Below are 24,479 nucleotides of genomic sequence, written 5' to 3' on the forward strand. Positions count from 1 at the left end.
GTTTTTTTCTTGGTCTGTTTGGCTTACCTTTGCAATCTCATTGCCCTCTAGCCTGTGCATACAAGGGCCTCAGTCAACATTTTTTGAGTGAATCTTTGAGTGAGTGAATAGCATCCTTGGTAAACATTCATCAGATGAACATTTACCATAATAGCAATTTTTTATTACACTATCAGCTACTGTATTAATTACATGAAGGCTAAGCAGTTAAAATCCATATATACTCCTAGTACATTAAATGCTTTGAGCAAACTTCCTTTTTTTTGGCCTTCTGACTTAGTCTATCTGCTGGCCTAATTAAGAAAGATTGTCTTCTTTCAGGCTTTAACTACTACTTTAGTGTCATTAACCTTCCAAGTTTATCTTTAGCCTCACCTCTAGTCTTACTCTGTATTTCCAAAAACTTTCTGTGTATTTTCATTCTGATGTCAATCATTATTTATATTTCAAACTCAACATTCAGAAACTCAAAATTTGTCTACCCAAACTCTCATACTGACTTCAAATAAAAATAGACACATGCCGAACATGTTTTCTCATTTTTTAATGTTAATTATTTGCTTCACAGGCTACTCAAATGACCAAGCTAGAAACAATGCAGTTTCCCTTATTTCTTTCCATTTCATATTTCCTCTCTGCAATTGATCTCCAGGATGCTGGTTTTACCTGATTTTGTCTCACACAAATCTCTCCTTTTCCATGCTTTCAAGTCTTTGGTTAGGAGTTTGTTAATGCAAAACCTTCCTAATTGGTTTCCCTGCTTCCAGATATTCAATTCATTTTTTGTATCATTCCCAATTTTACAATTTCAAAAAGCTCCATTCCCTTCAAGGAAAATGTTCAGATTTCTTAAGACGCCACAATATACTCTAACCTTTAGATAAAGAGGGTGTTGGTAGACAACACTTAATCCTATTATCCAAACTCCTGGGAATCATTTCAGGTGGCAAACCACACCCACATGAGTAGATAAACCCCAGAAATAAGTTAGCCCAAAAGGATCAGTTTTACTGCTAGTGAAGTTTTACTTTACTAATTCTTAGAAGTTGGTAGGAAATCCCAGATTTAGTAATGAGATGGATTGGATAAAGGGATAAGTTTACACATGGAACAAGTAACATATAGGCCAAACAGATAATAGCACAGTTGAGGAACTGAAATCACTTGTAAATATGTTAAATGTTTAGATACAGTAGTCCCCTCTTATCCACAGAGAAAACATTCCAAGACCTCCGGTGGATACCTCAAACCACAAATAGTACTTACTGAACCCTGTATATAATATGTTTTTTCCTCTACATAAGAATGATAACGTTAAATTTATAAATTAGTCACAGTCAGAGATTAACAACAATAACTAATAATAAAATAGAACAATTGTACAGTAAGAATAGTTATACAAATCTAGTTCTTTCAAAGTGTCTTACTATACTCACCCTTGTGATGATGTGAGATGATAAAATGCCTTGGGACAACATGAGGACAAAGATGTAGCAATCCTGATGTAGAGTTAGGCTACTGTTGGCCTTCCGCTGATTCGTCATGAGAAGGATCATCGGCTTCCCTACAGCAGTTGACCAAGGATAACTGAAACTGTGGAAAGCGAAACCACAAATAAGGTGGGAACTACTGTATAAAAAGATGATCTCTGGGTCTTCAACTTTCTTTTGGAGGGATGTGAAGTAAGAAGTGAAGAAATGAAAATGTAATCGCTATGGTGCATACATGTTCTTTTCTATCTGAAACAGTAATGCTAGTGATAACACTTTGAGGGATAAATTCATGTCTTTGTGGGAGCTTCTTCCATTTCTCATATACTAGCTTGCTTATGACCAGCATTTTTATGGAGGATGTACTCTGAAGCCCAGAGAGATAAACATTTATTCAACTACATCAGGGGAATGAACCATGAAGGAGATTACAAATTCTTTATTACTCTTACCAGTCACTTCACAGTTTATACTTTCAATAGATTAATTTACTTCTTACAATCTGAAGAAGCCTGCAGAACAAACATTATGTCCATATTACAGACAAGGCAACTACAGTCCCTAAAGTTGGAATGATGTGGCCACAAAGTTAGCCAAAAATTCATTTCCTCATCTTGCATTAACAAGGTAATTATCAGGTCTGAACTTTAAAACTATGGAGGGATTTGTCAGAATTCATTTCAGTGAACATCTTTTCATGAAAAAGTTGTGCCTTGGTCTGGAACCCACAGTTCATTCTTTCCTAGTATATATGACACCTTTCTGAAAGATTCTGCAAAAATTGGTTTAATCCTGGGGGTGCCTGGGTGGCTTAGTGAGTCTCAGGATCCTAGGATCCAGCCCCACATCCGGTTCTCTGCTCAGCAGGGAACCTGCCTCCCCCGTCCCTCTGCCTGCCTCTCTGTCTACCTGCACTCACTCGCTCTCGCTCTCTCTCTGCCAAATAAATAAATAAAAAGTATTTTTAAAAAATAGGTTTAATCCCATTTTTTTCTTTATATTGATATCTTCTCATTGTACCTATGTCTCTATACTTTCTTTCTGTCGTGAGCCCCTTAAGGACAGTGAATAGGTAATATTCATCTATTTCTTTCTGACACTGTATTTCTGCCATTTAGGCAGAAAGGTCTCAATAAATATTCATTAAATTAAATATTTGAAATTCACATGCAGGAAAAGTATCCAATGCCTAAATACTATTTATTTTCCTCTTATCACTTTTCTCAGCTTTTCTCTGCTTTCTACTTTCTACAAAAACCTAATGGTGACTGGGCAGGGAAATTCAAAGTTGGCAAACACAAACTGAAGACACTGATAATTTTTCTTTTAGAAATGAGAAATATTCAGAGCAAGAAGTTCACAAATTCAAAAGTTATAAAACAGAGCTCTTGATTCTAGCCAGTAAGTATTCATTTGGGGAAGTTAAGAGACTGGAAGAATTACAGAGGGTAACAAGAAAAACACACATTAGTAACATACAGGTAATAAGAAAAAAGACTCCTTTCTGCAGCTGCGAGCCCCAGACTAAGAATAAAATACAGTACTATTTTGTAATATAATTCTATTAAGGAACGTTTTTTTAAAAATCTCCGTAAACAGCAATACGTATTTATTTTGTGGCGAAGTGTCTTTTTTTTTTTTTTTAAAGAAACAAGTGTGCAGTTTTCCTTTTCCTGTTTTTAATGAATTTAGAAAGGTGTTCCCTCCACCCCCTTAAACCATTCTTTTTCCTTTCACCCAGGCTTGAGTCAAATATCATTTACTGATCCAAGACACCATCTTTAAGCAGATTTCGGTCTATCCCATAACGTGGAATCAAAAACTTAGAGGAATATCAATTTCACTTTGTTTTTACTCTATTACGTGAGCTGTGGGCTTAACCTTTCATCACTGGGTCTTCGGTTTATTTCTTTTTTAGTCTGTTAAAATGGGAGTGGATGGTTGCCTAGATGCTTTCTACCTTTTCGGCTGTAGGAATTATTTCTGGTGTTGCTCTTGTTTTCTGCACTAGCGTTTTCACACTTCTCAGCTGCCTTCCAGCTTCGGGGGACAGGCCCGCCCCGGGGAGCAGGAATTTGCCCCTGAGATCCCGCAGCCGCCTCACCTCCGCGAGAAAAGACTAGTCGCGCTCAGAATAGGAGCCTGGGGCGGAGATCCCTTCAGGTTCCGACCTAAGAAAGCCAGCTGCAACCTCCCTCCCGCCTTCCCTTCAGCCCCGAGGCTCAAGTTCCACGCCCAAGATAGAGCAGGGCGGGGCTCCGGCGGGGCGGCCGGGTCACGTGGCAGGTCAGGTGACCGCCCGCCGCGTCCCGCTGCCTGCCCGCGCGCGCGCGCGCGTCTTAGCCACTCGGCGCCCCTCCGCACGTGGCGTTGCCGCTGCCGCCCCCGCTTGGCCCTGACCCCGCCGCCCGCAGCCATGGCACCCAGCCAGCTCGGTGAGCTTCCCCCACGCGCCCTCCCGGAGCCCGGCCCGCGGCGCCCCGGCCCCCCCCTCCCGTCAGCCCCCGGGCGTCCCGAGTCCGCAATGGCGGCGCCGAGCGGTGCAGCGTGACTAGGAGTCCCGCGGCCCGTTGGCTTTTGCTGGGCTTGCGGGTGTGTGACCCGGGAGGAGGCCCCAACCTGGGCCTGGCCACTGTGGGTCGCCGTGATGGCCTCGAGATTCGCGACTGTCCTCCCTTCCGCCCCCCCCCCCACCCAAGGCCTTGTAGGTCTTCATGTCCTGTACTGCGAGTGATGAGGAAAAATGTCTTGTTTCAGCCTTATTTAGTGTCTCTGACAAAACGGGCCTCGTGGAATTTGCCAGAAACCTAACTTCTGTTGGTTTGCATCTGATCGCCTCTGGAGGGACTGCGAAAGCTCTGAGGGAGGCGGGCCTGGCAGTCAGGTAAGGCACAGCGGAGTTCTTGGCTCCGTGCAGTCGGAGCGCAGTGTGATGCAGCCCACCGGAGAGTCAGTCTCCCGGGCACAGTGAGCAAGAGACGTCATTTCCCCCATCCCGCCCCGCTTCACCCCTTACAGAAGAGGCAGGTGGGGCTCAGAGAGCTGTAGTAACTTGTGCTCAAATTAACAGTTCAGTGAGGACTTCAGTTCGGGGTTGGAACCCCGGGACGCCCCATTTCAGAGCCCTCCGTCTCAGCCACTTCCTAGGGCACATTAATTGAGGAGGGCCCTTGGTGATTAAAGAAAAACTCCAGTTAAATGAGTCACATGATCACTGTGACTGGTTCTCTCGAGTGAAGCTGTTGACAGCGTTAGGATTCAAGTCTCCCTGTGTTCCCTTACTATCCCTGTAAGTTATTTGAAGGCACAAGTCTGAACCCACAAGCTGTTGGTTACCTGGGTAAGTGATGGAAAGAAGGAATGAGCAAAAGGAGTGTCAGGCTGCCATTCCTGACCTCACGGAGCTGGCATTCTGGTTGGAGAGGGAGTCACGACTGAGGGGTAGAAAATGAAAAAGGCTATAGGACAGCTCTGATGAATGGCAGTGGCACTTCAGTGGACACACCCACTCCTGAAATCTATTTCAGCAAAAGAGTGAAAGATCTGTCTGCTTTTGTTGCCAGTGAAAAATTTTGCTGCTTGCCCTCTGGGACAGATTTTTTTTAATCGTGTAATTCTGCTTTCTGTGGGCAGTACACAGCTTTCCTAAATTTGACAAGTTGAAATGGCAAGAATGCCTTCCCTTACTTACTAAATAAAGGCTTTATATTTTCCAAAGTCTTCTTGCATCATCTTTTTGATGTTCTCCTAAGAGCCCTGTAAGAATCATGAGAGGCAGGTCAGTCTTTTCTGAAGAGCAGCAGAGTGAGAATCCAAAATCTAGACTGGAGCACGTTGGATGCTATAGTAGTTGGATCCTTCAGTTTAAGCAAACTCCTTCTGTAGCCTGTTTTCCTCTACCAGAGTGTATTATGGAAATATTATGGGTATAATAAAACGTAAAATAATACAATGAGCCTTTCTGTTGCATATCCATTCCTCAGTTTAAAAATTTATAAACGGTTAAGTCTTGTTTGATCTGTACCTCTGCTGACTCCTTGCTTGCCAATTGTAGCTATGTATTTCTTAAAAATTAGGAATGTAAATGTATTTCTCTCATGTAAAAGTATAAAACTGTTCACACATACACACACACATACTCACGTAATCCTTAAGACAACTTTTTGGTGTAGGTATTATTATCTCCCTTTATAAAAAAGGAAACTTGAGGCACAAAAAAGTTAGATAACTTGTCCAAGTTCATACAACTAACACAGCTAATAAAATGCAGAGCCAAGATTCTATGCTAGGAAGTTAACCTGGAGGTGTGAGGTAAACTGATGAGATTTTAGATGGTGACTGTACAGCAGTGAGCACACAGAATTCTCTGAAGACTGCACCTGTTGCATGCAGATTCTGAAATCTAAAGATGCAGCAAGCTTTTTAATTACCCCACCTGATTTTTCATTCTAAGAGTACATCTCCCTTTGATTTAGCAATTATCTTCTTTTGGAGGAACTGGAGTTTATTTCATGAATGCCGGGAAAGGGAATTTTGAATTGGACACCCGGCTGTCACCAGTTTTTTTGGTTTATTGGAAATATGTAGCCCTTGGTCAGATACAGTCATCTGCCAATGGGTCTTAATAGGATACTACCCAGGAAATTCTATACCCTATTGGAATTTGCTGCTTTAAAATATTTGTTGGTTTTTTTTTTTTTTTTACTACAAAGGCCATGTATGTTGGTTGTAGAAATTGTGAAAATTGTAAAGAAGATAATAAATAGCTTAAAATTTTGTTGAACATTGCTTATAAACATATATTTATTTTTTAGCTTATAACAGAAGATAATTTTGCTTCTTGATTTGCTTCTTGATTTGTTCAATTAACATTGTTGGCATTTTTTCATGACATTAAAATTTGCTTGTAAATCACCTGGGCGCATGGGAATTCATGCCAGTGTGGTGATCTGAATTGATATTTAAGTATTGCCTTGCGTTTGACCCTTTGTCATATTTTGCAATTATTTTTTCCTGCTTAATTTTTTTTCGGTGTAAAACTTAACATTTTACATAGACAGATCTACTAATCTTTTGTTTAATGTTTTGAGCACATTCCTCATGTATTGAATTTTGGTAGTTCTGTGATTTTTTTTTTTAAATGCTCAAACCTTTGATTCATTGGGAATTTATTTTTATATGAGCTAAACCAGTATTTTAGTACTAACACCACCTTACTAAAACACAGTCTCTTATTTCCCCATTCATTTGATTTGCAATCTTTACATTTGTTTAATCGTGAAGATAAATGCTTGTTTTTACTTTAGTCTGTTTCTGAAACAAAGATGTTTTTAGTGGTTTTTGTATATATTACTATAAATTCTCAACTGAATGTATGGCATATGATTGAGTTTCTGAACTCTGAAGATTCAGGCTCTGGAAAATTCTCCCAAATGAGGACAGTAGATGTAATAGAAAATTTGCTTTAGAATTGTGTATAATGACAGTTCAGCAGAAACAGCAATATTCTGTTCATCTATTTTCAGAGATGTCTCTGAGCTGACGGGATTTCCTGAAATGTTAGGGGGGCGTGTGAAAACCTTGCATCCTGCCGTCCATGCTGGTAAGTGTTTGGTACTTTTCAATTTCAAACAATCAGTGGTCTTCAGGAATATTTTGGTTGATCATTTTGTAGAATAAATGAGGAAAAAGGCAGGTCGTAAGCTTAGAAAATTTTCTGTGAGGCTATATTGGTTTCATCACATTTGCTGCTAAAATTCATAATTCATTAGAACGTGTTTAAAATCTAGTTTGCCTTATTATGCAAAGGAATCACATTGTTTTCCTCGCCTCTTTATTAGTCCTGACCTGATAACTAATTTAGAGTGATATTTTCTGCTGGAGTTAGTGAAAATATTTCAGTTGCATGTGTGAAAAGACTTTTATTATAGTGCAAACTTAGAATAAAGTAGTATTACAGTGTAACTGACTTCTTTAAGATTTATCTGTTTTAGAGAGAGCATGCACATGTGTGCTTGTGTGGGGAGAGGGGCAGAAGGAGGGAGAGAATCCTAAGCAGACTGCCCAAGGAGCATGAGCCAAACAAGGGGCTCAGTCCCAGGGCCCTGAAATCATGACCTGAGCTGAAATCACAAGTCAGACGTTCAACCGACTGAGTTTCCCAGGTCCCCTTGTAACGGACTTTAAAGGAATTCTTTTTCATAGTGCTCATCTGAGAGAACAAATTACACATCAGCCAAAAATGGTGAGAAACAGGTATATTGCTATTTTCCAGTTAAAGTAAAATTTGGCAGAATAAAAGGCTGTTACGCTGAGGAGGATCATCAGATAAGCCATTTACTTATACTTGTGAGAATACATAGATGCATGGAACTGGTAACAGTTAAGTGAAAATTCTTTCACGTTTTGTTGCTTTAAAAAAGGTGAGTAAGGGGGAGCACCTGGCTGACTCATTGGAGTATATGGCTCTTGATCTTGGGGCTGTGAGTTCAAGCCCCACATAGGGTATAGAGATTACTTGAAAATGAAAAATCTAAAAAAAAAAAAGAGGGGTTAATAACTGATACAAGAGCTTTTAAAACGTACTGTAAAATTTTAACTCTCTATTTTTCAGTCTTCTTGATTAGGCAGTATTGGAGGCTTTAACTTGATTGGTGGGACCGTGTTGGAAAGAAGTATCTTACTTTGATGTGTTTTTTGAATCTAATACTTTAACTTTGTTAAATTAGGAATCTTGGCTCGTAATATCCCAGAAGATAATGCTGACATGGCCAGACTTGATTTCAGTCTTATAAGGTAAAAATTGGAAGTTAAAATTTTAATACGTTAAGGATCAGACAATAAGAATGCTAGACCTGGTGCCCTCCCTTTTAAGACCAAGATTAACATTAGTTTTAGTTTCCTATTCACTCACTATAAACATTTATTGAATACTCTCTGTATGACATTGTACATACATAAGCATTTTTTTTTTTTTTAAAAGATTTTGTTTATTTGACAGAGGGTGAGAGATCACAAGTAGGCAGAGCAGCAGGCAGAGAAGGAGGGGGAAGCAGGATCCCCACTGAGCAGGGAGCCTGATGTGGGGCTTGTCCCAGGACCCTGAGATCATGACCTGGGCCGAAGGCAGAGGCTTAACCCACTGAGCCACCCAGGTGTCTCATACATACTTAAGCATTTTTAATTTTGCCAATTATATATTAGTATAATTCATAATTAAACTAAAAAAAAGAATTATTTTTCAAAGATTTTATTTATTTGGCAGAGACCACATAGAGAGGCAGGCAGAGAGAGAGAAGGCAGCAGGTTACCTGCTGAACAGACAGCCCAATGAGGGGCTCAATCCCAGGACCCTGAGATCATGACCTGAGCCAAGGGCACATGCTTAACCCACTGAGCCACCCAGGTGCCCCAGAAAAGAACCTTTTTTTAAGGAAGCTATGACATAAATGTTGGTACATATTAACAATGTAGTTATTTGCATAAAAATACACAGTTTTCTTTTTAGTGTATATAACTTCATTGATATAACACACATATAATTTCCCAAATTAAAATCTATAATTCAGTAGTATTAGTATATTTAGAATTGTGCAGCCATCACCACAGTTAATATTAGAACATATTCATCACCCCCCTCCCCAAAAAATCCCCATACCCATTAGCGTTCATTCTTCATTTCCCCTAAAACCTCCAACCCTATGCAATCATAGTCTTTTCTGTCTCTCTGGATTATCTATACACAGCATTTCATACCAGTGGAATCATATAATGTGTGGTCCTTTGTGACTGACTCCTTTACTTGTTTCAAGATTCATCCATGTTCTAATGTTTCAGCACTTTTTTATTATTATTATTACTGAAAACCCATTGTATGGATGTACCCCATTTTATTAGTTCATCAGCTGATGGGCATTTGCATTGTTTCCACATTTTGGATATTAGAAACAATGCAACCATGATCATTCATGTAACAAGCTTTTGTGCAGACAATATATTTTCATTCTTCTTGGTTATATACCTAGGAGTGGAATTCCCTGGTCATCTGATAAGTATGTTTAACCTTTCCAGCAGCTGCCAGATTATTTTCCAGTGTGCTGCATCATTTTACATTGCCTACAGTCGTATAGGAAGTTTTTCCACATCCCCACCAACATCTTTTGCCCATGATGGCTGGCATGTCGTTGTGATTATTACTGGCTTTCCTAGTGACTGAGCATCTTGTCATATGTTCATTGGCCATTTTTATACCTGTTGAGAAATGTGCATTTTAATCCTTTGCCCATTTTTTTATTATTTCTCATTTTATTATTGAATTCTAAGGGTTCATTTTTTCCCATTCTATGGGTTATCTTTTGTTTATGGTGCCCTTTGACCATCATAAAACCTTTAAATTTTGGCAATGTCCATTTTATCTATTTTTCTTTTGTTGCTTATGTTTTTGTTGTATCTAAGAAGCAATGGCATAATCCAGGATAGTGAAGTTGTAAGAGTTTTTTAGTTGTAGTTTTTATGTTTAGGTCTTTGATTTTTTTCTTTATTTTTGTTATTTTCTTACTTTTTTTTTTAAGATTTTATTTTTATTTATTTGGCAGAGAAATCACAAGTAGGCAGAGAGCCGGGGATAGAGGAGGCTCCCCACTGAACAGAGAATCAGATGCGGGGCTCGATCCCAGGACCCCGAGATCATGACCTGAGCTGAAGGCAGAGGCTTAACCCTCTGAGCCACCCAGGCACCCCTGATTTTTTTTTTAAAGTTACTTTTTATATATGAGTTGGGGGTCCAGCTTCATTCTTCTGAATGTGACTGTCCATTTGCCCCAACATCATTTGTTGAAAAACTTCTTTCCCCCATTGAATGGTCTTGGCACAGTTGAACTGTATCTGTCATGCTGGCACCATATCATTGTATCTTTGTGGCAGATACTGAAAGAAGTGTGAGTCCTCTTAACTTCTTTTTTGAGATTGTTTTGGGTATTGAGGGTCCTTTGCATTTCAGTGTGAATTTTAGGATCAGGTTGCCCATTTCTGCAAAAAAACAGAGCCTTTGGCTCAGGTCATGATCTCAGGGTCCTGGGATCGAGCCCCACATTGGGCCTTCTGTTCAGCAGCTTGCCTGCTTCCCCTTTTCCCTCTTCCTGCCTCTCTACCTACTTATGATCTCTGTCAAATAAGAGTTTCCTAGAGATTGTGTTCAGTCTGTGTATCAATTTCAGAGGAGGTTGCTGTCCTAATATTACGTGTTGTGGTCGTAAACAAGGATGCCTTTCTATCTGCTTAGATTTCTTTAATTTCTTTCAACAATGTTTTCTACTTTTTAGCATACAAGTCATATGCTTTTGTTAAATTCTTTAACTTTTTTTTGTGGTTTTTGATGCTACTCTTAGTAAAATTGTTTTCTTAATTTCTCTTTGGGTTATTCATTGCTAATGTACATAAATTCACTTAATCATATGTTCTGTAACCTTGGCTGAACTCAGTACTAATTGTTTTTTTTGTTAAGTCCCTTAGGATTTTCTATATACAAGATCATGCCACAGGCTAATAGAGATAGCTTTACTTTTTCTTTTCCAATCTTGATGCCTTTTTTAAAATTTGCTTTGTTAATTGACCTGCTAGAACCTCTAGTACAGTGGTAAGGGTAGACATCCTTGTCTTGCTCCTGAGCTTAGGGGAAAACATTCAGTCTTTCACTTTTTTTTTTTTTTTTTAACTATTTTTTTTTTTTTTAAGATTTATTTATTTATTTGACAGAGAGAGATTACAAGTAGGCAGAGAGGCAGGCAGAGAGAGAGAGGAGGAAGCAGGCTCCCTGCTGAGCAGAGAGCCCGATGCGGGACTCGATCCCAGGACCCTGAGATCATGACCCGAGCCGAAGGCAGCGGTTTAACCCACTGAGCCACCCAGGCGCCCCAGTCTTTCACTTTTAAATAGAATGTTAGCTGTAAGTTTGGGGATTTTTCTTAAATACCTTTTATTATGTTGAGCAAGTTCTCTTCTATTAATTTTTTGAGTCTTTTTATCATGAGTGGGTGTTCAGTTTTGTCAGATGCTTTTTATGCATCTGTTGAGGTGCTCAGGTGGTTTTTGTCCTTTGTTTTATTGAAATGGCCTCTTAAAATTAACTGGTTTTTAGATGCTAAGCTAAGCCTCCATTCCTCGGGTAAGCCATATTTGGCTGTAGTATATGTGCCTTTTTATATTTTGTTGGTTTCAGTTTGCTATTATTTCGTTGAGGATTTTTGTGTCAGTATTCATAAGATACTGGTTTATATTTTTATTGCGACATTTTGTCTGGTTTTGATACCAGGATTGTAGACATTGCAAGTGTTCCTCTTCTGTTGTTTTGTTTTGTTTTAATTAGTTTTTACTAGTTGTGCTTATTTCCCTGGGAGTGAACTTGCCCACAGAGCTCCTCACATTGCAGGCCTAAGCATGGAACTCTCCTAGTTGTTAATTTTATATTAGTTCTGTATTTTACAATTACTCTTTTGGACGTCCTGTTAACATCATTGTGTATGATCTCTCTGAAGACAAAACAAGCAAAGAAACAAATATTTCACCCTTAGAATGGTCTGTCATTTTTCATCATTGTACATGACCCATCAGAAATAGAATCTAAAATTGAATGTTGGGGCGCCTGGGTGGCTCAGTGGGTTAAAGCCTCTGCCTTCAGCTCAGGTCATGATCCCAGGGTCATGGGATCGAGCCCCGCATCGGGCTCTCTGCTCAGCGGGTAGCCTGCTTCCTCATCTCTCTCTGCCTGCTTCTCTGCCTACTTGTGATCTCTGTCTGTCAAATAAATAAATAAAATCTTTAAAAAAATAAATAAATAAATAAAATTGAATGTTGTAGATAAAAGTGATTATATTCTAAAATGAGGATGTTATCTGTAGTCATATTTTTGATGGCTGAATTATATAATGGGTAGCTAAGTTTACCCAGGCAGTAATGTTACAGTATGTTTTGAAGGAAGTAATGTTTTGAGAGCTCTTGTTGACCAAAGCCACTTTTATTGACTATGTTATGCAACAGTGGGAGTTCCTGACATTTCAGTATATTTTTTAGAATTCTAAAATGCTAGGATTATAGTTTATGATTTAGGTTTTTAGACTCTTCGATCACATTAAAGCTAGTGACTAACTTACATGTAAACCCCATTAAATTTGCATTTCTAACAACAGCTGAATTCCTTTTTGGTTTAGAGTTGTCGTCTGCAATCTGTATCCCTTTGTGAAGACAGTGGCTTCTCCAGATGTAACTGTTGAACAGGCTGTTGAGCAGATTGATATTGGTAAGTCAGCAAAACCATATTTGAAGACTGATACGGGAGGATTACTTAAATTTTATTTATTTATTTTTCGAATATTTAAATTGTTTTATTAAAGATTTTATGTGTTTGAGAGAGAGAGAGCGTGCGTGCGCATGCAAGTGCAAGCAGCAGTGGGGAGCAGGGGGAGAGGGACAAGCAGATCCCACCCCGAGCCTAGAGCCTGATATGGGGCTTGATCTCACAGCCCTGAGATTCACGAACTGAGCCACCCACACACCCCAAACACTCTTTATATTTTAAAATAGATTTTGTTTTGATGTTCGCCAAGAATCAGAACATTGAGGGAGCAGGAAATCATTACTGCTCCCAGATTGTGTTCTGGGGTAATTGTAATTCGTCTATATTTTCTAAGCTATTTCTTTGTGTAGAGATTCATCTGGGGTATGTTCTCTACATTTTTTGAGTCAAAAATTAGAAGTATGTTTACATTGACTTTATTTGAAGGAGGTTAAGCTCATATGGAAATACAAATTGTCTTTTGTTCTCACAAGGCGGAGTAACCCTACTGAGAGCAGCAGCCAAAAACCATGCTCGGGTGACAGTAGTATGTGAACCCGAGGACTATGCAGCTGTGTCCACAGAGATGCAGAGCTCTGACAGCAAAGACACTTCCTTGGAGACCAGACGTCAGTTAGCCTTGAAGGTAGGGATGCACTTTTATCCAGTGCTGTGTGTGTCAAACCAAATGGTATTCAGTTTTCAGTAGATCTCCTTGGAGCTGTTACCCTTTTTCTATCAATGAAGAGACCCAGATATTACAGAGGTAACGTCAAAAAGATTGGAAGAGCCTTGGAGAAAAAGATTGGAAGAGCCTCAGAGAGAATGATTCATTGTTTTTAGTGTTATTGAGTGTCTTTTTCTGCACAGTCATGTGTGGGCAAGGAGTGTAGTTTGTTGTGTGCTACCTAAAACCCTCTTGTCCCCACTTTGGTAAGTGCTGCTGGTGTTCCACAAAACTTACACTTTTTGTAGGCCTTTACTCATACGGCACAATATGATGAAGCAATTTCAGATTACTTCAGGAGACAGTATAGTAAAGGAATATCTCAGATGCCTTTGAGGTATGGAATGAACCCTCATCAGACTCCTGCCCAGTTATACACGCTGAAGCCCAAGCTTCCCATCACAGGTAAAGGCTGTGTGTTACGCGGCATAGTTTGCTATGTTGGGGTCGGGGGGGGCGGGGCGGTGCTATGCGTTTCTTTCTCTTTATTGTATCTGATGTGTTTCTCGTTGAGAAGATAAATTACATAATGAAGATAAAATACATAATGCCTTTTATAGCCATCTGCAGTATGAGGTGCCAGGTAGACTTGTGAATGAAAACTGTTGAGATAATTAGGGGTTCTGGAGAGAGGTCAGGGTGGAGATAGAGTTTGGAATGTCTTGGGCATGTGAATGATTTTAGAGATGTGGAACAGGAAGGATAGATTTCATAGACTGAGGTTAAGCAGTGGAGGAACGAGCAGAGGAAAACAAGGCCGGAAAACCTGCAGCGTTGCAACTGGTTTGGAATGCTACTGAGAACAGAAAAGTGACTGTTTAATCTGGGAAAAATTGCAAGAACAGTTACCTTGGAATGATGGACCTGGAAGTCCCACTGAAGTGGGCCAAATTAGGAATGTGAGGTTAGGAAATAACAATAATAAAGGTAATTCTTTGGACAGAAAAGTTAATTAGGACTTCCAAGGGTCTATAGAATTAAGAGACTTTTCACTCTTTTGTTCTTTTACTCTTGGTGAGGGGGGGGGTGTAATGGGTGCACAGGGCAGGGAGAGGGTTTTGGGTACGAAGGTTTTGAAGGCCCAAGCATTGGTAGGAGGGCTGGCCTTGGGTGACAGCAGGGACAGCTTTCTTCATGTATTGTGAAGGCAAAAACAGAGCACACTGGTCGGTACATTTGGTGGTGGGAAGATGTAGGTACTCGGGTCTCTTCTTGTTAGCAACTGAGGGAGAGGAGGAGCAGGGAGCAATGTCAGATTTGAGGAGAATCTGAAATACTCCTTCCCCTTCTCATTTGCTGGATCAAGTTCTATTTTTTCTCTATTTCAGATACATTTTGAATCTTTTCTAAACCATGGAAATCTGCACAGTGACCCCCACCGTCTCCCAGACTGCAGTAGTCTAACTGCTCTCTGCTTTACTGTCTTTTCTATTCACAACAGAGGAATCATAAACATGTAAATCAAATGATGGTAGCCCTGAGACCATCCTTTGGCTTTCCCTCCCACTTAAATGCCTCTGCATGCCCTGCAGACACTGTTATCTGACTGTTCTTCCTTGATAACCATCCCCTCTCCACTGCACCCCCGGGGCCTGTTTTCCTTTTGGTCAGCAGGCCCAGTGTCTGTGGCCTTTCCTGTGGTCTTCAAGGTCTCACTCCCTTGTCATTCAGATCTCAGCTTTAAGTCCCTTCCCCGGAGAAGCTTTCTGTGATCACCTAGACTGAAGTAGCTGCCCATCACACTTTTATCACAACACTACTTTGCTGCATTTATTTATGTCTTAGTCCTCTCCCATTTGATTATCTTTCCCTGAGAGCAGAAGCCTTGTCAGTCTTTGTTCATTGCTTCTTGTTTGTTCATTGCTGCATTCTCAGTACTTAGAATATTGCTTGGCGTGTTCCCTAAGTATTTATTGAAGGAGTAGTCAGACGTTTTGCATGAATTTTTACTTTTGGAATTTATTAAAACAGGAAATTCTGCTATTTTATCTGCTGTTATTTCCTGCTTATACTATTTCTCATTTAGATTCTGAAGCAAGAAATACTTCCATGTACTTTCATTTCCCTTGTTTTTCATTTTCAAAGCTCTTTCATTGGTGTTAGTCAAAGGAACTGTTTTTTTAGGTACTTTTATTTTTTTTAAGATTGACTTAAAAGTCTTTTTTTTTTCTTTTCAGCATAACAGTATTCATTATTTATGCACCACACCCAGTGCTCCATGCAATCCATGCCCTCCCTAATATCCACCACCTGGTTCCCCCATCCTTCCACCCCCCACCCCTTCAGGACCCTCAGATTATTTTTCAGAGTCCATAGTCTCTCATGGTTCATGTCCCCTTCCAATTTCCCTCAACTCCCTTCTCTCAATCTCCCCATGTCCTCCATGTTATTTGTTATGCTTCACAAATGAGTGAAACCATATGATAATTGACTCTCTCTGCTTGACTTATTTCACTCAGCATCATCTCCTTCAGTCCCGTCCATGTTGCTACAAAAGTTGGGTATTCCTCCTTTATGATGGAGGCATAATACTCCATAGTGTATATGGACCACATCTTCCTTATCCATTCGTCCTTTGAAGGGCATCTTGGTTCTTTCCACAGTTTGGCGGCCGTGGCCATTGCTCCTATAAACATTGGGTTACAGATGGCCCTTCTTTTCACTACATCTGTATCTTTGGGGTAAATACCCAGTAGTGCAATGGCAGGGTCATAGGGAAGCTCTGTTTTTAATTTCTTGAGGAATCTCCACACTGTTCTCCAAAGTGGCTGCACCAACTTGCATTCCCATCAACAGTGGACTTACAAGGCTTTTTTAAAGACTTAATTACAAAGACTCCCCACACGAGCTGAGGAGGTAGCAGGCTCCCTGCTGAGCAGAGAGCCCGATGTGGGGCTCCATCCCAGGACCCTGGGACCATGACCTGAGCTGAAGGGAGAGGCTTAACCCACTGAGCCACCCAGGCGTCCCTCCCCTTGTTTTTTATAATAGACTTTATAAAGTAGTTTTAGATTTACAGAAAAATATCTCAAAGTACAGAGTTCCCAGACATTCCCTCCCTCTGGATCTCCTCTCCCCAGTCCCCTCCACCTTTTTTTTTTTTTTTTTTTTTTAAGATTTTATTGGACAGAGATCAAAAGTAGGCAGAGGGGGGAGGGGAGAAGCAGGCTCCCTGCTGAGCACAGAGCCAGATGTGAGACTCGATCCCTGGACCCTGAGACCATGAGCCGAGCCAACGGCAGAGGCTTTAACCCACTGAGCCACCCAGGTGCCCCCCAGTTTCCCCTTTTAATATCTTGCATTAATATGGTACATTTATTAAAATTGATGAACCAGTATTGATTCATTATTAACTAAAGTCCGTTGTTTACATTAAGACTCACTCTTTGTGTTGTATATTCTTTGGGATTTGACATATGTAATGTCTTCTATCTACCTTGATGGTATCGTGCAGAATAGCCTCACTCCCTAAAAATTCGCTGTATTCTGTCTCCTTGACAACTGCAGAAACTTATATTTTTACTGTTTTCATAGTGTCATAATGTTGGAATCATATAGTATATAGCATTTTCACACTGGCTTGTTTCATTTAGCAATATGCATTTAAGGTTCCTCCATGGTTTTCGTGGCTTGAAAGCTCTTTTCTTTTTCCTGTTTAATAATATTCCGTTATACATGGATATACCCTAGTTGATCCATTCACTTCTTTCATTCTTTCTTTCTTTATTTGACAGAGATCACAAGTAGCAGAAAGGCAGGCAGGGGGTGGTGGGAGCAGGCTCCCTGCTGAGCACAGAGCCCAGTGGCGGGGCTCAGTCCCAGGACCCTGAGATCATGACCTGAGCCGGAAGCAGAAGCTTTAACCCACTGAGCCACCCAGGCGCCCCTATCCATTCATTTCTTGAAAGACATCAGAAATAGAAATACAGTTTTTGACAATTATGAATAAAGCTGCTAAAAACATTCAATAGTTTATTTGTTGGTAGTGGGAGGGGCTAGTTTATTTGTTGGTAATATCTCCAGTACCTAAAACAGTGCCCAACTTTGTGGTAGGCACTCAGTAGGTATTTTGGCGAAGTTTATTTTAAAAGTATGCACTATCCAAGATAACACAAAGGAAATGCAGTTACAAATTTTTTGTATGTGCAGAGTTTATAATTTATTCACAAGAGATAATAGCTCCTAAAAAATCTTGCCATTGTTAAGAAAATAGGCAATGAGAAAGTTGGAGGTTGTAATCTTTTTAAGTGCGTTTCGACTTTAGGCAGAGCCTACTGAGTCTGGTATAAAGGAGGAAAAATCCAACTCATTTCTTCCCCTTATTTTCTTCCACCCACAGTTCTTTTTTTTTTTTTTTTTTAAGATTTTATTTATTTATTTGATAGGCAGAGATCACAAGTAGGCTGAAAGGCAGGCAGAGAGAGAGGAGGAAGCAGGCTCCCCGCCGAGCAGAGAGCCCGATGCGGGGCTCGATCCCAGGACCCTGGTATCATGACCTGAGCCGAAGACAGAGGCTTTGACCCACCGAGCCACCCAGGCGCCCCCCACCCACAGTTCTTGCATTAGTTTGTAATAATATCCTTCTATTGACAAGTTTTATAACTTGGATTTTATATTGTCTATAATTGCCACGATTGTGTTCTTAGTTCTATAGTGAAGTGGATCCCTGATGATCACTGGTCTTGTCATTCTTTCTCCCGTTCCTGAGTTATCTATTGGTTTATTTCTAGATTGGCTGGAGTTGGTTTCTCCAGTAGCATATATGTATGTGTATGTGTGTGTGTGAGAGAGGGGGTGTGTTTTTTTTTTCTTTTCTTTTTTGGTGAGGCCGGGCTTAGGCTCTGGTGTTTTATTCTTTTTTCATCAAGTTATTTGTGTTTGTGTACATGTATTTATCTCTTAATTACACTTTTCTGAAAACATACTTGTGCAATCTTGGCATGTTTTTTTTAAAAATGTACATATATTTGATTTTATTGATCCTTCTTGATGATGTGTTATATAATGTTTCTATATGTAGTTCTAAATGGAGCCCCTGGATTTATAAACTTGTGTGATGCTTTGAATGCCTGGCAGCTGGTGAAGGAACTCAAAGAAGCTTTAGGCATTCCAGCTGCTGCCTCTTTCAAACATGTCAGCCCAGCAGGTAAAGCACTACTCTCTGGAATGCTCTGGATCTGTTCAAAATGCCTTCTTTCTGATTTTAGAAAGAATTGACATGTTCTACTGTGAATATAGACATTCTCTAAAGTCTCAAATCATTTTTGTGGACAGTTTCAATGTAGTAATATGATAAAATCTGATAGTAACGTGTTATTTACATATATGTAACTGTATAATATTACTGTGAGATAGGATCAGGAAATCACTTTTTTGCAGTGGAAAGGTATAAAAAATAAAGTAAAATGGCTTAATTCAGTATGACTAAATATTTTTCCACATGGTTGAAAATGAAACTGAGTAGACCTAAGGATGTTGTTGTGACACCTTATCTGTAACTTCTTATAGCCATTGTATGAGATATGTTTTGCTTCTATGTCTAAGTCAACTCTGTTACATAGTTCTTTGATGTTTATTTGATATTGAATTGATGTAAACAGGGAAGAAATAAATGGTATGTGATATCAAGCAGGGTCGAGAGAGAGTCCTTAGTGAAGTAAACTAGCTTTGTATACATGCATGGTTCTGGTGGACTCAGACAGTAGTTGTTTCTGGAAGCCAGAGAGAAAACATTCTCCCCTCCCCTGAAACTGTTATTTTTGATGTTTAATTATCTGGCCAGATGTTTGTTTAATTTGGCACAGGCACAAGAAATTATGCTGCATAGACTAGATGTTAAGAAAAGTGTTGTCTTGATTTAGGAGAGGATAAGTAGTAACTTGAGACTTGGAGGTTTATTTATGGTTTTCTGTACCAGGTGCTGCTGTTGGAATTCCACTCAGTGAAGACGAGGCCAAAGTCTGCATGGTCTATGATCTGTATAAAACGCTTACACCCATATCAACTGCATATGCAAGAGCAAGAGGTCAGAAGAGTAATAGGGTTCTTGTTTGTTCTTAAAAGAGAGAAAAGAATATTTTATCCTAAGTAGAATAAAGTGGTATATCCTTTGTTTCAGATTTCACATTATTTTTATTTTTTTTTTTTTGTAATACTTAGGAAATGACTATATGAGTGCCTTGGAATAAATTTGTTTAGAAATTTTTATTTTCATGTAATAAATGGAAATACAATTAGAATTTGGTGCATTTGATTTCACATTGGGTTATTAAAAGCATTTGTATTGTTTAGTATATGACTAAAATTATGTGTTTGGGATTTTTTTAAGATTTTATTTATTAGACAGATTACAAGTAGGTGGAGAGGCAGGTGGGTGGGGGAAGCAGGCTCCCCGCTGAGCAGAGAGCCCAATGCGGGGCTTGATACCAGGACCCTGAGACTATGACCTGAGCCAAAGGCAGAGGCTTAACCCTCTGAGCCACCTAAGTGCCCCTATGAGGTTATTTTTAACTGTAGTGAATATGGTTAGAGTTGTATTTTATATATGTCAGGAATATCTAATTCATGAGGTTAATAACCTGTGAATATTATTGTAACATTTTCAGAAGATCATCAAGAAACTTGATAGCACCCCTGACCTTCCACAGTAGGGGTTAGCATACTGTGGCACATGGTGCTAAATAAATCCAACCTGTTTTTGTAAATACAGTTTGATTGGAATAGAGCCATGTCCCTTTGTTGATATGGCCAATTTCTACAACTGCAGAGCTGAGTAGGTATAACAGACCAGGTGCCTGCAAAACTTAAAATATAGTTGTTATCATGCTCTTCCAGAAGTTTGCCTAGAGGTTAAAATTAAAGAATACTTTGTTGTGATTATTTCAGTTAAATTACTTACTAATCTGTTATTTAGATCTTACATAGTACAGTAAAGTTCTGTTTAGAGAAATGGATTTTATATGATCACATTGGGGTTTGTTTAAACATCTTTTGCTTTGCAGAGCTATTTGTAACGTATACCTCATTTTGATTTTTATTTATAGGGGCTGATAGGATGTCTTCATTTGGTGACTTTGTTGCATTATCTGATGTTTGTGATGTTCCTACTGCCAAAATTATCTCCAGAGAGGTTAGTGAACATTCTTGAGTATTGATCCATCCATAACTGAGTAAAGCTCTATTTATTCCTAGTATTGATTCATTGAAAGCATAACTTACAATATTTATTTATACCATTTATAAATTAAATTTATTGTTTAACATGTTTATAATTTATGTAGAACATGAATCCTTGACTGAATTGTAATTCTAAGGTTTAGTGAATGTTTCAAATGGATATTTTGCGATTATGTTTTAATTAAAGTAGGGTTTTTTAAATTTTCTAGTAGTCATTATCTTAATGCCAAAATTATTATTTCTAAATTATTTATTTCTTAATAATTCCAAAATTATTATTCTGAGATGCTATCTTAGATATGTAATAATCTTAACCGTAAACCTTTGTAGGTTTGTTATAGAAGAGTTGTGTAGGTGAAGATAATAAACTACTCTGAAAAACTAACCCCATCAGTTGAGTACCAAACAAGCATTCCAGAAGGGTGGGATTTTGGGGCGAGGAGGCAGAAAGCCAAAAGAAGGTAGCTTAGATTAGCTTGGAGGGAAAACAAATAGGTAAAACTGAAGGCTACAAGGCCTTGATAATTTAGTTGCTTTAGAGATTCTTCCCATGACCTCTACCATCTCTACCCACAGTGAAGCTGACCTGCTTTCTTTTATGATGTAGCACATAGTAGGAACTTTGACTTGTCTGTCTTTCAGAGATGTTAAATCTGATCCCTTTGACTCGCTGCCGAGGTACTTGCCTTGCCTAAGGTTATTAGTGGAGATGTAATCTGATCCCCATGTCTTGCTCTTGTGGACTTAGCTTTGCCTAAGTTAATTTTGCCTGGTACTGGCAGAGTGGGGACGACTAGAACATGCTTTTTCTGGTGCAAAACACCACTCCATGAGCAGAATAGTGAGAAATCATTTTTCTTCCTAAGGTACATGTATTAGAGTGAATTGTTTATATATTCTTAGTTAAAACTGAAACAGCCAGAAACCATGAAAGGATAGCAAATGAGATAAGGTTAACTGTACAAAGCTGTATTCTAACATAGGCTTATCTTTTCCGAGTGTAGTTTTTAATATATCTGTTGGAGGTAGAAACAGGAAAATACTGCTGCATTAAGACAGACAATTGTGCTTAGATTGGTTAAGAAGTGTTCCCTAATTTTTGAAAGTAGAAATTAATGTTGAATATATTATAGGTATCTGATGGTATTGTTGCCCCAGGATATGAAGATGAAGCTTTGAAAATACTTTCTAAAAAAAAAAATGGAAACTACTGTGTTCTTCAGGTTAGTTTAATTCATGTTTAAAACAGTAATTTGCTCGGGCACCTGGGTGGCTCAGTGGGTTAAGCCGCTGCCTTCGGCTCAGGTCATGATCTCCAGGTCCTGGGATCGAGTCCCACATCAGGCACTGCTCAGCAGGGAGCCTGCTTCCTCCTCTATGCCTACTTGTGATCTCTCTCTGTCAAATAAATAAATAAATTAAAATCTTTAAAAAAAAAAAAAAACAATAATTTGCTCTTCTGTTTTGTGTTGCTTTTTCCCCGTTTTTAACCTTTCTTTTATGATGACAACCTTTTAATTTATCCTTTTTTACTGTGGTTTCTTTAATTCTGAATCCTACAGTTTTCTTTTTCCTTACTGTTAATTTTTAGGTTGTAGGTGAGGAGAGCTTCCTTACTTTTGGTTTCAAATTTTAAATTTTTTTTTTTTTTTTTTTTTAAAGATTTTATTTATTTATTTGTCAGAGAGAGAGCGAGCGAGGGCGAGCACAGGCAGACAGAGTGGAAGGAAGAGTCAGAGGGAGAAGCAGGCTCCCTGCGGAGCAAGGAGCCCGATGTGGGACTCGATCCCAGGACACTGGGATCATGACCTGAGCCGAAGGCAGCTGCTTAACCAACTGAGCCACCCAGGCGTCCCTCAAATTTTAAATTTTTAAGAAAATAGTTAATACCTATACATGGTTTCCTGTTCAAAAGGTATTAATGTTATTTGATGAAAAGTTTCCCCATCCTTCCCTTCTGCTACCGTTAATGTCTTTAAAAGTAATATTTTTAATTTCTTGCTCCTCCTCCCTGAAATATTTGATACTTTACAGCAAGTATTTGTATTTCTTTTTCCTTTTATGTTGTTTTTTTCCCACTAATACAAATGCATATAGTTTCACCGTCTTGGAAGTTTGCCCCATGTTTGTGTAGCTTGTGTAGGCAGTCACCAGTCTTTAGCTACTGCACACACCCTGCAGTGAATTAGAACCAGGTGGCAATCAGTGGGTATTGGTAGTTTTGATAGGTCCTATTCCTCTTTGAGGGTGTTGCAACAAATTTTACGTCTTAATGGGAATGTTAAGGATGCTGATTTCCTAATAACTTTACCATCATCGTGTCCTTTAACTTTCTCATCTTAATATGATAGATAAAATGACATCTTATTGCAGCTTAATTTCCCATTATGTGTGCGGTGAACATCTTTTCATATTTAGGAGTATTTTTAATTCCTTTTTATGAAGTATCTGACCATATTCTTTGCCTATTTTTCTGATTAATTGTTGAGATTTTTCCTGATTTTGACCAGCTCTTTTCTATTAGGGAAACTAGCCCATTGTCTAAGATTATAAATGGATAAAGCAGAGTTATTTGAATTAAAATAAAAATTCATAACACTGTTTTACAGAAAGTGCTCATGTCAAAAGATTTGTGGAATCATAACTCCGTATAATCGAAGTTCTAAGTATATAGCCTTTATTGTAAGATACCACTAGTTGTATGATACACCACAAATTCAGTGTCAGCTTTTCAAGGGAGAAGAAAAATACTACATGAAGTATACATAATTTTCTGTTAAGGCCCTTCATTTAAGTTCAGCCCTTCCGTCAGCAGAGGCTGTATTCTTCAGTTTCTTAATCCAGTGGTCTTTTTTAAGAGTATTAAGTACTTAAAGCTCTTTTTAATACTTACATATGTCATCATGGAGATTGTTTTCCAAACTTTGAACTCATCGTGACCTCTTCAGCACCTGACAGCATTACATTTGAAGATGTCAAAGGACTACACCGGGCCTTCCCCAATACATTATTTGAGAGTTTAGCCAAATGCACATGGACACACAATTATAGCTGTGAAATAGCTTTATTTCTCTCTCTGGCTATAAGTTTTTTTTGACATCAGTTAATAAGGAGAGCACATCCCAGTTTTAGAAATTTGATAATACGGAAGAAAACGGAACATTTTGGAATTCAAGAAAGTACAAATTAGGAAGAATTAATTATGAGGGCTTGCTTATAAGTTACAGAATCAGAGCTTTCTAAGTCAGAGATCCTTTAAAGAATAAATTAAGAGGTATTGTGAAGTTTAGAATAATATCTAGGGAGAGAGAGTGGTCTTACGTAGATTATTCTCATGTCTTAATACCTTTTCAGTTCAAAATTTGTGAGAGGAAGATAGCAACAAATGACATATATTCCTGGGATGCCAGGGCTGGCTCAGTTAGTAGAACAGCTGTCTCTTAATCTCAGGATTGTGAATTCTACGTTTGAGTGGAGATTACTTAAAAAACAACAACAACATATATTCCCTTTCAAGTAACAAAGACCTTGATTGCAAATGTTGCTTTCCCCCTTTTAACTATTTAATTCAAGTGTTTACTCTGTGTTTTATAATAGATTATTAGAAAAAAGGGAAAATTAGAATTTATTTTTTATGCTACTACCTGTTTTTTTGTTTGTTTTTTTGGCAAATTTGTTTTTATCCTCTGATCTTCCAAAAGTAAGATACAGTGCTTTCAGTTGGTATAACCAGAAATGCTGTCATTGGAATTACTGT

The 24,479-nt window shown here is 38.8% G+C and overlaps 1 protein-coding gene across 1 annotated transcript in view; it reads left to right on the forward strand.

Moving 5' to 3' along the window:
• The first annotated feature begins 3,766 nt into the window (after nt 1–3,766).
• Nucleotides 3,767–24,479, forward strand: part of ATIC (5-aminoimidazole-4-carboxamide ribonucleotide formyltransferase/IMP cyclohydrolase) — a 29,713-nt gene continuing 9,000 nt past the window's right edge. Inside the window, exons 1-11 of the mRNA XM_045078718.1 lie at nt 3,767–3,925; nt 4,248–4,374; nt 7,016–7,092; nt 8,219–8,285; nt 12,695–12,783; nt 13,314–13,465; nt 13,795–13,951; nt 18,567–18,692; nt 19,464–19,571; nt 20,590–20,675; nt 21,856–21,945. Of these exons, the coding sequence (XP_044934653.1) occupies nt 3,907–3,925; nt 4,248–4,374; nt 7,016–7,092; nt 8,219–8,285; nt 12,695–12,783; nt 13,314–13,465; nt 13,795–13,951; nt 18,567–18,692; nt 19,464–19,571; nt 20,590–20,675; nt 21,856–21,945 (1,098 nt within the window). The 5' untranslated portion in view covers nt 3,767–3,906. The remainder of the gene's footprint in view (nt 3,926–4,247; nt 4,375–7,015; nt 7,093–8,218; nt 8,286–12,694; nt 12,784–13,313; nt 13,466–13,794; nt 13,952–18,566; nt 18,693–19,463; nt 19,572–20,589; nt 20,676–21,855; nt 21,946–24,479) is intronic.

The sequence above is a fragment of the Mustela putorius genome, unplaced genomic scaffold, assembly GCF_011764305.1.
Source record: "Mustela putorius furo isolate JIRA1106 unplaced genomic scaffold, ASM1176430v1.1 tig00000275_pilon_pilon_pilon, whole genome shotgun sequence".
Classification (NCBI taxonomy): Eukaryota; Metazoa; Chordata; class Mammalia; order Carnivora; family Mustelidae; genus Mustela; species Mustela putorius.